Source organism: Epinephelus moara, chromosome 13 (genome assembly GCF_006386435.1).
Source record: "Epinephelus moara isolate mb chromosome 13, YSFRI_EMoa_1.0, whole genome shotgun sequence".
In the NCBI taxonomy this organism is placed as follows: Eukaryota; Metazoa; Chordata; class Actinopteri; order Perciformes; family Serranidae; genus Epinephelus; species Epinephelus moara.
The window spans coordinates 16,479,356-16,495,677 of NC_065518.1; the positions used below are offsets into that span (position 1 = coordinate 16,479,356).

Consider the following 16,322-nt stretch of genomic DNA (forward strand, 5'->3'; position numbering starts at 1 on the left):
GTGGGTCGGGGGCCAACCAGGGGTACCTGTACCCTATTCTGTCTGGTATAAGACAATTCTTGATGGTAACTTTGGGGTGAAGATCTCTTCTGGAACTGTTAGCAGTGCAGGGAACTGCTTAAAAAAAAAAAAGGCATAAAATTGAGATTATGACATTAACATGCCAACATGCCAAAAAGCTACAGGGTGACCTGCTGTATGACTGATAAGCTCATTATAGGCTGAGGCACGGCCAGTTCAAAGTACTTTACTCTTTGAGCTAGCGTGAAGGTAGTGGGATCATAAGACAACCTAAGGTATGATTTAAGGCCAGTTGGAGGTGGCTTTGTCTCATATCTTGCCTTATATCACCAGAAGGGGCGTCAAAATTATCGAACACCATGTTGCCCTCATTATTCTTGAATAAAATTGTAATTCAAGGTTGTGAAATTTAACCAAAAAGGATGAAAAACTGGAGGCCACTCAAGATTTTGCAGAGAACAATACACACCGTGCCCCCCCCCCCCCCCCCCCCCAAAAAAAAAGATGGCGACGATCTTGTGATGTGACATTGACAATATCACGTAATTGTTTTGTCGGTGAACCTTGTGAGTTATAATGGAGGCGAATTTTGTAACGTTACCTTTGTTAAATGTTGCTGTTTTTGGCTTCATATGTGGAGGAAAAGACCACTAGCGGCTAGGCTAATTTATACTATGTAAATGTTGTAGAATAAAGACACTCAAAACACACAGGATTGGACATTTGAGGGTATTACTTGCGAGAAAACCAAAGAATTAGTACATCATGACAATTTATAGTGTCTGACAAAGCTTTCCAATATACATTTAAAGGTGTTTCCTGTCACTTAAGCTACTGTTTATCGTGTTATTCAGACAACCAGCTCCGAGAACAATTGCTCCTCCTCACATAACCAAATTTGGCCAGAATCATGCCAGATCATTTAGCCCAACTCACATCACGATAATGAATAAGTTTTTGTCAGGTCACATACACTATATAAAATCACGAAAGTTTATGCTAGTAACGTAGTAATGTTGTATTTGTGGGGAAAACAATGTTAGTTTTGCCTTTGAACCTTGTGAGTTATAATAGAGCCATAATTTGTACTTTTATTTAATATTTTAGCTATTAATCTATGCTTTATGTGTGTTTAAGGTGTGTTTTGAATAATTTAAACTTTACTGCACTTCACAGACACTCAACACTGGAATGGAAACTCCACCGATATCTAGCATTTTGAAGGTGTATTTGCAGAGCAACAAATAGACAGCACTGCACAAGTGATGATTACAAGGATTACAAAAGCAGAGGCCACTTGCTTAAGCTACGGTGTAGGCTCTACGTACAGCCTATAGACAACTATAATTCAGCTATAATAGGTGAAGCTGCAGTTACAAACAATAAACTTTATTTATTTAGCACCATTCATACAAGAAATGCAGCACACAGTGCTTTACAATAAAGACATTAAAAGCACTGAGTGCTTCACATGAATAATGGACATTAAACAGACAAAGAAGGCAATTCAGTATTAAAGGACATTTAAAAATAATTCAAAACATGGATTAACTGATTCTACAATTTTCATTAAAAGGGGTGGTGATTTGAGATCCTATTAATCAAAATCTCATATAGCATTTCTTCTTGCGTCACCTTTTAGACCTTCAGACGTCTTTAACAATCAGAGCCTATAATTCTGAACGGGCAAAGACTCAGTCTTCTCTAGAGTTAATCTCACTGCAGGTATTGTCTGTGCCGGGAACAGCCCACAGCTGCCCCAAAATCTATTACCACCCAGTTGTGGCGGTGTGGATCAAATTGAACTCACTGCAGTCTGTCAAATCCATCCTTTGTTGGCTAAAAGTGATGGATAGTCACTATAGGTGATAGCATGAATGCACACTTGACCTAACTGACTAATAAAAAAAGAAAAAAATTGAGTCTGAACATTGACAATTCCAGAAACACCATTTCTTGTATAGACTCACATGTGCAGCCATGGATCCACCTCAGCCACTGCAGTTTCTCTGTGCTGAAATACTTTTCCACAACCAGTAAGTCAAAGGGGTGCAGTGAAGGAGTACTCAAGCACATTAAGGACTGTGGGAGTACGTCAGACGTATCTGTATAATGGGATCCATGCGGAATCTATAGAGAATGGATTAAATAACATATACATAATAAGGGCAATGTAATGCTATCCAAATATGTTTTTGTTGAGAGTTGTTGGTTCAGCTATGGTTATCTGGCAGCTGCAGGCTATTATATATATATATATATATATATATATATATATATATATAGAAAGGGGCCGTGAATTATATTAATGTTACCATTTATTATACTGTAACAGAGTTAAAGCTGAAAATAATCTGCAGGTCACAATTAAAACGTCTGCAAAGTGACAGAACAGCTTTAAAGAATTTAGACAGCTTGTGTCTGTCATTCATAAAAAACAGAAAAATTTATAAAGTGGAGGTCAGTAGAAGTCCCTGAATTTTAATCTTGTTTTTAGCACCACTGAGTACGCTGCTGCTGTGTGTTCTATTTTGAAATGTATTTCAAAGCTCCTTCCACTGGTAGCCTTTCTGATAGATCTCTTGTAACAAAGACGCCACACTGCAGCAAGAACCTGCTTCAGCTTGTGAAGGTCACATGAGTCTGGAAACCGAGGGAAAGTGTGACGTCAAACCCTACCTATCCCCAGGATTGGTATATTTGTAGGTATGCAGAACAAATGTACTGCAGCCCAAAGTTCCTGGAACAAGATAACAGAGCAGGAACACAGCACATGGTGCAGGCCTGTCGCTGCTGGAGAGCTGTCCGTGGTGCTGAGAGCATGGCGAGAAATAATAAGGAGGCAAAGCAAAGATGCTTTGGTACTGAAGGAACAGAACAAGTGGAGAGCAATATCATATAATCTACATCAGATTTAATATTCCACTGCTTTAATTTGACATTTAAATACGTAGATCTGGTGGATTTCCGTCATGTCTTGGTGGCACATTGCACTTTCCAATCTAATATCAGTGCCCTGAGGTGAACATGCATTGAACAGGTGAAGGAACATAAGAGCAGGGGGCGCTGACAATACTCCAGTGTGTTATTGGATTTGGGAATTAGGGTCAGTCCATCATGAGACCTGAATAAAGATTTTACATAAAGCTGTTTTAATAAGCTGTACAGTCACATGTCATTTATAATCAGATATATATTTTTGTAGTTATATTGATTTATGGAAATGTGTGTGAAATCTGAAAGACAAGTAGTGAAAGTTGATTTTAGATAAAGGTCCAAAGTGGAGGATTTAGGGGGATATGTTCACAGAAATGGAGCATAACATAATAGCTATATTTTCATTAGTTCATAATCACCCTGAAAATAAGAATCATTGTGGTTTTGTTGCCTCAGAATAGGACATTTGTATCTACATAGGGTCAGTCTGCCATGTTGCACTGCCAGTTTCTACAGTAGCCCAGAATGGACAAACCAAATACTGGCTCTTGAGCAAGCCATTCATGTTTTTGCATTGGCCACTGTTGTTCCCCTCCGTGATGATTCAAACAGCATTGAGAAAACACAGATTTTTAACATGAGACTGATTTATTCAGTGTTTTTACCAAATTATATCACTAGGTCCATTTGTTTTGTAGAGGAAGAGACCTCTGCAGATAATTCGGCTCCCTGTAAAAACCTCCTGAATGTCTCGATTTAAAGCTATAAGAGAAAAAAGATGAGCACACATGAGCAGGTGCTGAGCTAGCAGGCCATCTGCGACAGTGTTGGGGTAGCACTAACTTGTAACGTAAAAGTGCCTTGTTTAGTGTTTTTACCTGTTTTAATCACCTGATCCATTTGTTTTGGAGAAAGAGACCTCTGCGGATGATTCGGCTCCTGGTAAAGAATCCTTACTGGGAGTTTACATTCAGCACATGGGAGAAGTTTCAGTGGTTGCGATCTGCAATCCACACTGCTAGATGCCACTAAATCCTCCTCCTTTAAATGCACAAAATAGTACCTTAAAAGTGTATTGATAACATTAGCTACTAGATGTCCCACTCCCCCTACCCCCTTCCATTGCTTTCATGTCACAACACCATAGCACAAGTGGTTGCCGGTACATTGCACAACCTGCATGAGTCATGGTCTAGTGGACTGAGATTTAACCAGACTTAGTCATGTTCCATGCAGAATCTTTCGTGGCAGAGTAATGAATTAATTTAGTATTTAGCCGTAGATTTACCTTACTTAGTTTGGTGGTGTTTCAAGAGTTCTTCCCTTATTGGTTTAATATGTCTTCGTATTTGGGAGGGAGAGGTGCAGGAGTGTGAGCTCCACACCAGGGACAGAGTCCGCCTGCACAAACAATGGGCTAATGTTACCTAATGGTTATTAAGGGGTTAAACAACAGAGTTGAGTCGTTTCAGTGTCAGTGTGAGTTTGTTGGGACTGTTACTGGCTTAGTCAGATGTTGTCTACGTTAGCTCGTACTAACCAGGCTACTGAAGGCATGACCTGTCCTACCCTCCCTTCTGATTGTCTAGTACTCGTTAGCTTCATTGGTTGGATTGGTTAGGTTGGGACAAGAGGATTGACATTGGTTAGGGTTAAGGTAAGAGTGTCAGGGTACGCAAGTCAGAGGCAGAGTAAGGTAGAGTCAAGTGGGTCATGTCTTTGTTATAGGAAATGCAAATTCTCAAACCGGGCGCATTGGACTGGCTGTTTGCCCCAAGTGGTAACTACAAAGACACGGAGATACCATGTGATACCAACATTGTTATATTATGATTCACAAGCCTTGTTAGAAGCAACAACCAAACATCAGACATTTTACACAGAGGTAAAGAAAATATTCATTTTATTTCACACCTTTTAAAAGTTCTGTGGTTGTAGTATTTAAAAAAAACCCCAAGGATAATTCAAGCCATTTACTTTACAATCAATTTAATGTTACACTCATATTTCTGTCATGACAGTTGAGTAAAGTGCAAAAGGGATCTTGTGACTACATGAGACTGCTACAGGTGTATTAAATCTTTTGCCTCTTCTCATTTTATAATATCGATTCACATTTCTATTTATGATCCCTCGGCAATGTTCTGCTTTCATGCTCTCCTTTATTATGCAACCATTTTCAAAATCTGCGGTCTGGTCCTTTATGAGTTCAGACATCAACCAATCAATTAAGCCAATCTCTAACCTTTGTGCTCTTTTTAAGCTCCAGTCAGCTGTTTTTATATCTTGCAGCACAAGACGCCATTTCCTCCAGCCATCCACATCAGTAGTCCTGAAATCACACGATGACGGCTCAGGGGAAATTAATTTAGCCCCAAATTGAGTCCACGCCAAAGTCTGATTCATGTTTACTTGAACTTTAAACCTGCAAAGCTTTGACCTATGTTCAAAGAGCTAAACGGACTTTGATTATAGTGCAGAGAACAAATTTGCACCAAACTTCAGACTAAGACATGATGATGTTCATTTTTTGTTACAGATCTGAAAAAAATAAATCTCAAAAATGTCTCACTCTGGCCTTGAACTTCATCTAATAAGGTTTTTTCCTGCCTCCATGATGTCCAGCTTTGTCTCACACATTCTCATGTCTTTCTCACAGACAGTAATTTCCTGTTGGGTAACGCCCAGGGCCACCGTGGCTACCCCATCGTCTACTGCTCAGACGGCTTCTGCGAACTGACCGGCTTCACAAGGACTGAGGTGATGCAGAAGAACTGCAGCTGCCGCTTCCTGCACGGGGCCGACACCAGCGAGCACGTGGCCCAGCAGATGGAGAAGGCGCTGGAGGGCCGTGAGGAGTACCAGGCCGAGGTCCACTTCTACAAGAAGAATGGTGGGTGCACGGCAAAGAGGATAGGGAAGAGAGAGCCTAGATGTGTCTACATAGTAGCTTTAATTTAGAAGTGAAATGGTTATGTGGCAATTAACATACCTTTCATCTTGTGTTCGGTTGATCAAATTCTTCTATTAAAGGTTCTGTATACGTTTCACCAGTGGGGGTTTTTTAATTGCCAATGGATGAGAAAGTTGTAGCCTAACGTCTCTTAAAAGACCTTCCCCAACTTCCTTGGTTGCATCGAGCAGTTTGTGGACTGACTTCTATGTAAAAGACTCAGGCCAAATTTTCTAGAATAATCTGGAAAAAGACATTGTGCATGTTCCTGAGTGCCTTGCTCCCTTCAGCTCCGCCTCAGTGCTTACAGTGTGCAACAGTAGCTAACGTTACGTTAGCTAAGAAATGGAGTCCATTAACGTCAGCAAATGACCAGCACCCACCACAACTCAGAGTCCACACATGCTGTGTATCAGTTATATTTTGAAGCAGCAGCCCAGCAGAGAATGACCTTCACTTTGCGCCTTGTAGCAACTCGAATTCAGTCAAAGCAAGACTGAGCACCTGAGTGCTGGGGATCTGATCCTGGACCACCCTAAGTTCTTGCCCGATCAGCACACCTCTGTTGCTGCTGTTAAACAGATCAGACCCTGCACTGCTGCTGGCCACCACCCTGTTACAAACTCAGCAGCTAAGGTTTGAGCTGCCATCCGCTTTTGTTTCAGGAAGTAGTGTCCTAGTGGTGGGAAGTGAGGCAGAGGGTTCATGAGCTGTGCTAGCTAGAAAATTATTGTCTCATTTGTGATCTGATAAAAAGTAAACCCATCAAATTCAGTGCCCCATATCATAATTTCAGTGTCCCCACGGTTACTTTCCATTAGCTCACTTGCTAACGCAAAGGGATTGCAAGCTAGCTAACGTAACAAAATACTGTCTTGAGTGATTCATGTCATTCAAGTCATTCAGACTCCAGGGCTGATCTGGCTGGTAAACTGGTTATTTTGCTGTTTGCAAATTACTTTATCAGCTAACGTGATTCTTTATCAGCTAACGTTACGAGGCAACAGACAGCAAATCACTACGTAGCTTAGTTACAGCTAGCTGGCTACCTTAGCTTGCTTGCTCACTAACATTATTGCTAGCAAAATACTATCTGAGTGGATATGCCAGTTGGCTAGCTTGCCAGATGATTCTCTAGCTAATGATACTAATTTGTGTTTTATAACAAACAAGCCAACAATTAAAGATGTAACGGTAGGCCTACAAGGCGCTTTCTACTAGCCAAGAGCAATGCAGTTGCGGCCTAATCATACCCTGAGCTGATGTTAGCCAGCTAGCTGTAACTTAGCTATGCTACATAGTTGCTTGTAAAGTAAGCCGATAATGTAATTTCTGTAAACAGAACCTTTAACTGGGGAAATGACAAAACTTCGTCTTGACACAAATTCCGGTTTGATCTTAAGTTGAATTATTGGGGGTGACAATTAGCCTAAATTGTGCAATTTGTTTTTGTTACCAACATTATGAGGAACACATTTCTTTTTAGCTGAGAGTTGAACATTTGTGGCTGAATTATGAATCTTCACAGTGATCCCGAAGTTTAAATACAGCAGGTCAGCAGTGCAATACATGCTTTTTTGCAAAGTTAGCGCTCATTATTATTAATACAAACCCATCAGATTGAGTGGAAAATCTGCAGTCGGTTCATTTTTGTGATCCGTTCAACATGAGTGCAAAGGGTGCTAGAAGGAGTGAACTTGTGTGGTGGTATAACAAGCTCAAAGTCAGTCATGAATACACATCTCCAATCATACTTTCCTCATGTAGCGAATGCAGAGGACAAAGTACTGTACGCACAGTGTTTATTACTGTAGCTTAAATCCATTCCCTGCTGACTGCTAGCTAATCCCTCTGATGAAGTCTCGGGCTCAAAGTACGATGTCATGCATGAAAAGAGAACATACAACCCTGTTTAAGCCTCTCTGATCGGAGACCCAAACCTGCACCCTCCAAGTGTGTGAACTACTAATAACACTGATGGGTTACCAAATCTGCTCTGTGGTTGAAAAAAGTCTTGTCATCTTTTTGTTTTTTACAATACAGTAAGGAAGTAACAGTAACACAGTGCCAGTGCCAACTAACAAAAGAAAAGACATGATAATTTTGTTAAGTAATATGGTTTCAGACACAAGAGCGACAGAAAAGGAACAGAGAACAAAGACAGTGAAAATGAAAGAGAGAGAATTAAATTTTAAAGCTATAATCCAAATGGCAGATATTCATGACTGGTACTGTATTAGCAGGATTTTCATGATAAAGGCAGACACTTAAGGAATTCAGTAGACACACACACACACACACACACACACACACACACACACACACTGTCCACTTTGAAAGAAGGATTTAGATCCTTTACTTATACAAATGTACTAATACCACACTGAAAATGCTCTGTTACATATATTAAAACTAAAAGTACTCAATGCAGAAAAATGTCCTATGTGACTTTTATACTGTCATATATTAATACCACTGATATAGGATAAAGGAAAGGAAGGAAAAATGCCACAGCATTTGTTCTACTTTCAAATTATTAGATCACATGGAAAATCACACATGGATTTTCACTCAAACTTTATTATTTAAAAACTGAAAATCAACTATAATCTCTTCAACGTCAGACTCTAATACTGAGGTTTTTTAGCAAAAATGCAACAAGTTGTGTGAGAATTTCTAAACAGATGCTTTGATACTGTTTTCTGTTGTTTAACGTGGTCCCCGATCAATCAGTATATCAGTATGTTCACTGTTTTTCATGGAGGCATGCAGGAAATGTTTTCTACACAAATTCAATGTAACATGGCATGACTAATTGATTTAAATGGTCATTTTGTAGGGGAAAAACGTATTTAATTTATAATAAAACATATCATTTATAAGCTCTGTATGTTATTAATATAAAAAATTTAACTTGTAAAGTAACTAGTAATTAAAGCTGTCAAATAGTTGCACAAACTACAATTATTTCTCTCTGAGATGTGGTGGAGTATATAAAGGAAAATAGTGTCATTAAAAGAAATGACTCAAGTTAAGTAAAAAAAAAAATACCCCAAATTTGTACCTAAAGGTCTGGTGTGTAGGATTTAGTGACATATGGTGGCTAAAGAGAAACCAAAGATTTGCAAGGAGACGAAACCGTTTTAGAATGTTGCAGAGAAAAGTTGCAGTGGTGTGAACTGGCTGTCTGAATCAAGCCGGCTGATGGTGTCACCTGAAACTCCGCTGGTCAAATCGCATGCGGCTGGTTTTAGATCATAAAGCTCATCAGCTGTTTCTACAGATGGTGTGTTCGCGTGTTTCTGTCCTCACCTGTGCCGGTGTCAGACAGTGGGTCACTGCTGCTGCTCGTTGTATGTGCTTATGCCCCCCACACACACATTCTCACTGACTAACTATGCTAATGCTAATGCTCGTTTTATGTTTTTCACCGATTCATCACTGCTACAAATGCACCTGTAGCCAGTATCTCACTATCACTATCCTCATTCATATTCTCAGAAGCTACAAATTATATTCAGCCACAAAATAAGCCTGAAAAGCTGGAAATCAGAACGGAAGTACAGAGAGTTGTTGCATGGAGATGATACACCATCTCATCTAGTTGCATTGGTGTGAACCGGCAGGTTTTTAGAACGTTGCAAAACAGCGCTTTGCAAGTAGTTGCCTGTTTCAACTCATTTAGTTGTGAATCTTTGGTCTGAATTGGGCTTAAGGTTTCAGACTGCAACCAAGTGAGACTTCTCCCATGTGCCAAGTGTGTAGGAGAAGTACAGTGGCAGATGCAAAAATGCAAATGGTCCTATCTGGCGCCAGTGTTTGGTTTGTCCATTCTGGGCTACAGAAGAAACATGCCGATCTCTTATTTTCAGATAACAAAAACAAACAAAAAAAAATTTCAGGTTATTATAAACTAATGTAAACATACTTATTATATGATATTCCATTCTGCCAATATAGCCCCCCAAATCCTAGACACTTGACCTTTAAGTACAGTACTTGAGTAAATATACCTAGTTACATCCCATCATTGGCGCCTGCCGCTGCTTACAAGCACAAAACATACATAAATATCTCATGTTGTATATTTACACCCACAGCTTTGTGGCTAAACACCACCATCTAGACTGTTTTCTTCCTGTGTCTTACACACACACACACACACACACACACACACACACACACACACACTGGGGACACTATAAGAGATGTGAAACATCTGTTTTGTGGCAGAGCACAGTTTCTGCAGAGTTGCTAATGAGCGTACTGGGTTATGGCATGGTCTTGGATCTATGGTGCTCCCTCCCTGCCTGACTTGTTATAACCACCCCTCTGACTTGATCTTTCTCTTTGTGCACAATCCTCCCGAACATGATCCATATCTAATTGGGGGGTTTATTTTTAGAAAGGCTATGCCATACTTGACAAGTATCAACAGACTCGGCAGACATGGTGAGAGCCGACATGACATGAGAAATCCCAGGCCCTGGCATCCAGAGCTGAAGTCATTAAGGAGATGCTTAACATTTACACTGGATGTGTCTGTTTACTAAATGAAGATTTCTGATTTCGTTCCAGGTGTGGCCTTCTGGTGTCTGCTCGACATCGTGCCCATAAAGAACGAGAAGGGAGAGATGGTCCTCTTCCTGTTTTCATTCAAGGACATCACTGACACCTATGGAAGGGGCCACCACAACAGCAAGAAGGAGGGTAGGCTACATGCCCTGCTTACAAAATAAAACTCCCTTTATTTGCTCACTTTGAGGATTGATTTACGAGCGGGTCATCCTCTGGCCCCCAGCTTTCATTTTCTCTGTGCTCTCTTGTTCATCACTGTCACATTCTGCCCTGCAGTTTTTGTTTGGGCTGGCATTCGTTCACTGAACTCAGACAATGTTTTTGCAATGGGGAGTTTGATTTGGGCAGCGGTGTGTTTTCAAGTGGAACCTGGACACAGTCTGTCGCAAATACCAAACAGCATGCCAGGGGAAATCATCATGTTAAAATGCAATCAAAAGAAAGTCAAGTACAAATCAGCGGTTCTGTTTTTGTGTCTTACTTGTGTGACTATAACAGGAAAGATTATTCGGCTTAAAAACCTGACACAATATTCTCCTCACCTTCTCTTCCTCCTGAACTAATTGACATGTGCTGATCTGAGCAACTGTGTGACAGTTTCAGATGACAAGAGGCGCAGGAGGAAGAGCAGCTCTCACTTCAGCGAGGCCAGGAAGCGTGGACGCACCATGTTGTACCAGCTTACCAGCCAGTTCTCGAGGGGAGGCAAAAGAGAAGTCAACCTGGGTGGTGTGAGTACTTTTCCCACTCTCACATACTTCCTTTTCGGTTTTGATGGTATTTTTATGTGCGCCCTGACCTCTACGAAAATAAACAGGAGTTACTCAGACATGCAGCACCCTCAGTCTTGAGCTTGAATTATTAATGTTAATATCTAAAAGATGAGTTTTTAGGAAGACAATATATGAGGGAAGTCTTGACCCAGATTCCCAGAGTGTGGCTTATCTCTGGAAAATTCATCAGATGGGTTTACTATTTTAAGTCTCCTGGGTGATTTTAATCTTGCTTCTGTTGCTTTTATTTGCATGGAGGCTGTTGTTTGGTCGCTTTATGTGGACAAATAGCAAGGTCACTGTGGCAGCAGAGGCTACAGGGAGGCACACGGTGAGGTGTTATTGGTCAGAGGGGAAGCTGGGTGTATCATCATCATCACTTTTGTTTGGGACTGTCTGGACATGCCAACACCTTGCCATGGAGCTCTGTCATATAGGTCATTATGGCAACAGTGTGCTCTCTTAAAGGGATAGCTCCAATTTGTTTGGGGTGGGGTTGTGCCATAGTTTGTGTTAACTGCACTAGCTGGCGGTTGGCAGGATAACCACCATGGAAGCGAAGCAATGTTCTGCTGTGGATGGGAGCAGCAGCAAAATGTATTTTAGACACGTAAAAAATCAACATCAGTTTAAGCGTACACTATATTAAGAATATTTTCACCCCTTTGTCTGAGCATCAGACGACCTTTCTGACGGGTAACTGAAGTTATCCCTAAGCCACCAGACTCCACTGACAAAACAGTGGTTTTACCCCGCAGAACACGGTGTTGCTGGTCTGGTTGTGAGACTTTGGTGTTTCAAAAGGTCAGTTCAGATTCACCAACCCTGTCCCCTAGAAATTACGTTTGTACATTACTAAATGTCTTTCATATTTACGTTGTTGTTGTAATGAGACATTACATTCATGTACTGCGTAGGTGTCACAAGGCAACACATTCTCAAGCCGACCTCGTCACATATTGACGTTTGGTCATGGACTTTCCACGCTCACATATGACGTGAAAGGTACCCTGGGTGCGTTTGTTGTTGACGTTCTGGGAAGCTGTGTCAAGTTCTGCCTGTTACATGCATTAGGCCCTTTTCCACTGCAGGAACTTCGGGGTAATTTTATGGGGCTGGGGCCGTTGGTGCATGTCTCCACCACAGGAACCACCCCCAAAGGACAGAGTTCCGGGACTTTTACAGGGGCTAAACAAGTCCCTGCCTCGGAGTAGGTACTTAGAACGGCCCCGAAAAACTCCTGGGTGGGGCTTGAGGTTTAATTGGTGCTGATTGGATATACTCAAGGCGGGATGTGACGTCAACAGAAAGCGACAAAATAGCCGTCATTTTTAAAACTCAGCAGACGAGGAGTCGCATTTTTAAAAGGAGTCGTAAGAAGACTCCGCCCTCTCAGTGGAGACATGGTGGTTGAGAGGGCCGAGCAAGAGGACGTTCCTGTAAAGTTCCTGCCCCCCAAATAGTACCAGGAACCTCTTCAGTGGAAACGGGCCTATCGTCTTCTTTCAAAATACAGGTGCTTCAGTGGAAACGGGCCTATCGTCTTCTTTCAAAATACAGGTGGCTGTTGATGATTGCGGATCCATGAAGTGCAGTACCTTGACACTAGAACCCCAGGGTCATGTCCGGACTCGTGTCTTAGGTTCAGGCAAATAAAGCACTTTGGTTAAGTTCAGGGAAAGATCCTGATTTTGGTTGAATGTTAATAAAAAAATAATAATTCAAAAAATCATGCTTTAATCACTACAAGTGTGCACTGTATTGCAAGGTTGCCTACTCTGGGGGAAATCAACTTAAATTCATTTCTGAATGTTTTGCTGATACGTTCAGTATCAACACTTTTGCAACATGCCAGATGCGTTAATTAGCAACATATCCTCATCATATTAATAGAAAACGTTATTTGCTCAGAATTACATTTCCCTCAAAACCTATTTGCTGTTTCAAATTAGTTGTGTATGAACATAATTTCTAGGAGACAGAGCTGAAGTTAAGTAATAACACAAAAGACCTAACCAACTAAGGCATCGGTAGACCAGCAGCTGCTGTGTTCAGCACAACCTAGTCTCACTCCGAAGTCATCGAAATGCAGCACTTGGGCAGTGACTTGCGGCATCAGACACTGAGAAAAAAGCTGTCCTCTAATGTCGACATGATATGTGGCTGGACATAGATATAGTTTAACAGCACCCAGTGGCATCAGTGGGAAACACGGCAGGCCAAGAACGGAAGTTAAGACAGCAAAAGTCCAAGTAGGACGGGTGGTGGACGGATCCCACAAACACCAAGTGGCACTCAGGAAAGCGGTGTTTGCATCCCGAAAGATTATAAAGCCAAACCCTGTTCTTTTTTCCTAAACCTAACCAGGTGTTGTTTTATCGTTAAAGGGAAAAAAAAACAGCAATTCGTAGAGACTGTATGTAAACGTTAAATTTCCTGTGAAAACGGAAGTGTTTCTTGAAAGAAGACAACGCATGTAACAGGCGGAAGTTGACAGCATCCGAGAACATCAACAACCAGCGCACCCAGGGTACCTTGCACGTCGTATCTGGACGTGGAAAGTCCATGACCAAACATCAATATATGATGAGGTTAGAGTGAGAGGTAAAATTACTATTTTTGTCAAAGGAATGGTGGCTCTGAAGAGATGGATGTATATATACGTATATATAGATAGATAGACCTTTAGAATTAGGTCAAGAGAGGCTGTTCTGTCTTCATGCTTCAACACATTATCATTTATATGTACAACCTGTTGGGTAATGTATGGGTGTGGGATAAAACAGGCTCACTCCATATGGATTTCAAATGTTTTTCAGATAAGTGTGTCATTTTGCCCATGCAGTTGCTTGCCTTTCAAGTGTGTTTCAAGTACCTTAAGAGGCCATTTGTTGTGGTGAAATAGACCCTAGCCATGATCTGTTTCATCGCCACTTGTCTTACACAACAAAGGCCTTCGTAGGCTTTGAATAATAAAGTCGCGCTACACTCCGAGCAAATGTTATTCATGAGAACAAGCTCCTGTTTTGCTCTCAGATACCAAACGGGAGCAGTTTTCTTAGTGGAGCACCATTTTGAGATAATCCCACTCCCTCCCTGCAGAGGCTCAGTTACCAACTGGGTCTGTACTCAAACCTGTCCTTCACAATGTGGCGTTTCATCCCAGGGGGCTAAAAGCAATTCAGAGCGTTTCAGGGGTAAATTAAAATGTAAAAAAAAGTTGAAAACCTGTGAGACATATGTGATTCAAGTGGCTAATATTAGCATTTCAAAATGGAAAAACATGGGACAAAAGGCTGTTGTGTACTTTTTGGAGAGGTGCATTTAGCACTTTAACTTTTAATGGCAATGGTAATGGTGTGCCCTTTACTTGACACCAAATTTTGAGCTGCTCTTCCTCAGTGCTGGTACATTGCTAAAACCTGCAAAAACAGGATGAGAATCTGATATGAAATTTGCCATTTGGACAGTGAAACATGTTATAATTTTTCAATGTTTGGCCAAATTTGTCAAATCCCGATCATAACATAAAGCAAAAATTGTGAAAGTCAGACACAGTTTTTCCAGAATGAAGAAAAGAAAGCATTTTATTTCTAATTTAATCCCATTTATATTAGAAACTATATGTTTAACAGTTGTTATAGGGGCCCAAAGGACACGACATTTACTTTATAATGCAGATGTTGGAATTTTTAGCGTTGACATGATCCATTGATTAATTGATTGACAGAAATGAATTGTTTAAATAATTTATTAAAAAAGTATTTCACTGCTGGACAGATGGTCATTTAATAAAATCAGGCTGTCTTTGCAGCAGAAAGATGCAAATACTTTTGAATTGAGTGCTATATGACCAGATAAAGCAGAGGAAAAGGACTGTGGCGTTCGCTTTTGCTCAAGAGGTAGAAAACCTACACCTACTAGAATACACTGCGCGGCACCAGACCAATAAGCGCTCCCGCTGCTGGGTGACATTATGCGAGCTTATCTGTTTTGAGACAGGAAACAATATGGCAGCTGGCTGGTCACAAACGATCTTATACTACAGTTTAACAGTAAGAGTGAGAAATAGGCAACACAGTAACGGAATCTTGGTTTATATCTGATCAGCACTGCCAAGATTTGCAGTTTGATTGTAGTTTGAGAGAGTGGGGCAGCTCTCTGGATCTGCTTCTATACTCTTTATGTCAGTGTTGGCTGGCAAACAAAATAGTGAGAGTACAATGTGTAGTTTGAGAGTTTGAGAGCCGTAGGACCATGGATGTGTAAAGAGAACTGGATCAGATTTTTGACATTATTTAATGACTAAAGCACTGAGTTTGTGTCACACAGTTGTTACGGTTACAAGCTATTTAACAGGCCACTAAAGCACTGAGTTTGTGTCACACAGTTGTTACGGTTACAAGCTATTTAACAGGCCGGGCGTGCGCCGTGGGTGGTCCGCGGAGAGGGAGACCTCTGTGTTTGAGACGGGAGCGGGAGGCGGGAGGTCCGAGGCTTCCAGCGAGAGGAGAGGGAGAAATAAAACAAAATAAGATAAAATAGGAAAAACCTGTCTCCCTCTTTTATTTAATTTTCAGCGTTTAATCAAGGCGGAGGCGGGTGGCTGGAGGTCTGAGACTTCCAGCGAGGGGAGAGGTAGAAACAAACAGCCAGTGTGTGTGTGTGTGTGTTATGTTCAGGTGTTGTCACGTAAATAACAGTCCCCAAGCAATAAACAGGACAGACAATAGGATTTTATTTATTTTTACACTACATTTTCACTGAAATCTGACCGAATCCGACCCGAGCCCGAATACAATTTATACATTTTTGACCGAACCCAGCCCGATGGGACCTGTCGGGACCCGTTGGGCTCAGATCGGGTAGCCACACTCTAGCGTGTGTATGTGTCCCCTATCTATAGGGGCCTAACTGAATTTCTGTCTTTGAGAGATATTATTTTGTAATATAACTGAATTTTCTATCCATACATGTAAACTTTAAATATATTGAAATTATAAGGCATCTTTGAGTAAATTGCGAGTATCATTTAAGTAGGCTATCTTGTGGCCGGGCTG

General features: G+C 41.1%; 1 protein-coding gene across 1 annotated transcript in view; it reads left to right on the forward strand.

Moving 5' to 3' along the window:
• Nucleotides 1-16,322, forward strand: part of kcnh4b (potassium voltage-gated channel, subfamily H (eag-related), member 4b) — a 62,963-nt gene that overhangs the window by 13,414 nt on the left and 33,227 nt on the right. The window contains exons 2-4 of the mRNA XM_050060648.1: nt 5,618-5,851; nt 10,490-10,621; nt 11,087-11,220. Of these exons, the coding sequence (XP_049916605.1) occupies nt 5,618-5,851; nt 10,490-10,621; nt 11,087-11,220 (500 nt within the window). The remainder of the gene's footprint in view (nt 1-5,617; nt 5,852-10,489; nt 10,622-11,086; nt 11,221-16,322) is intronic.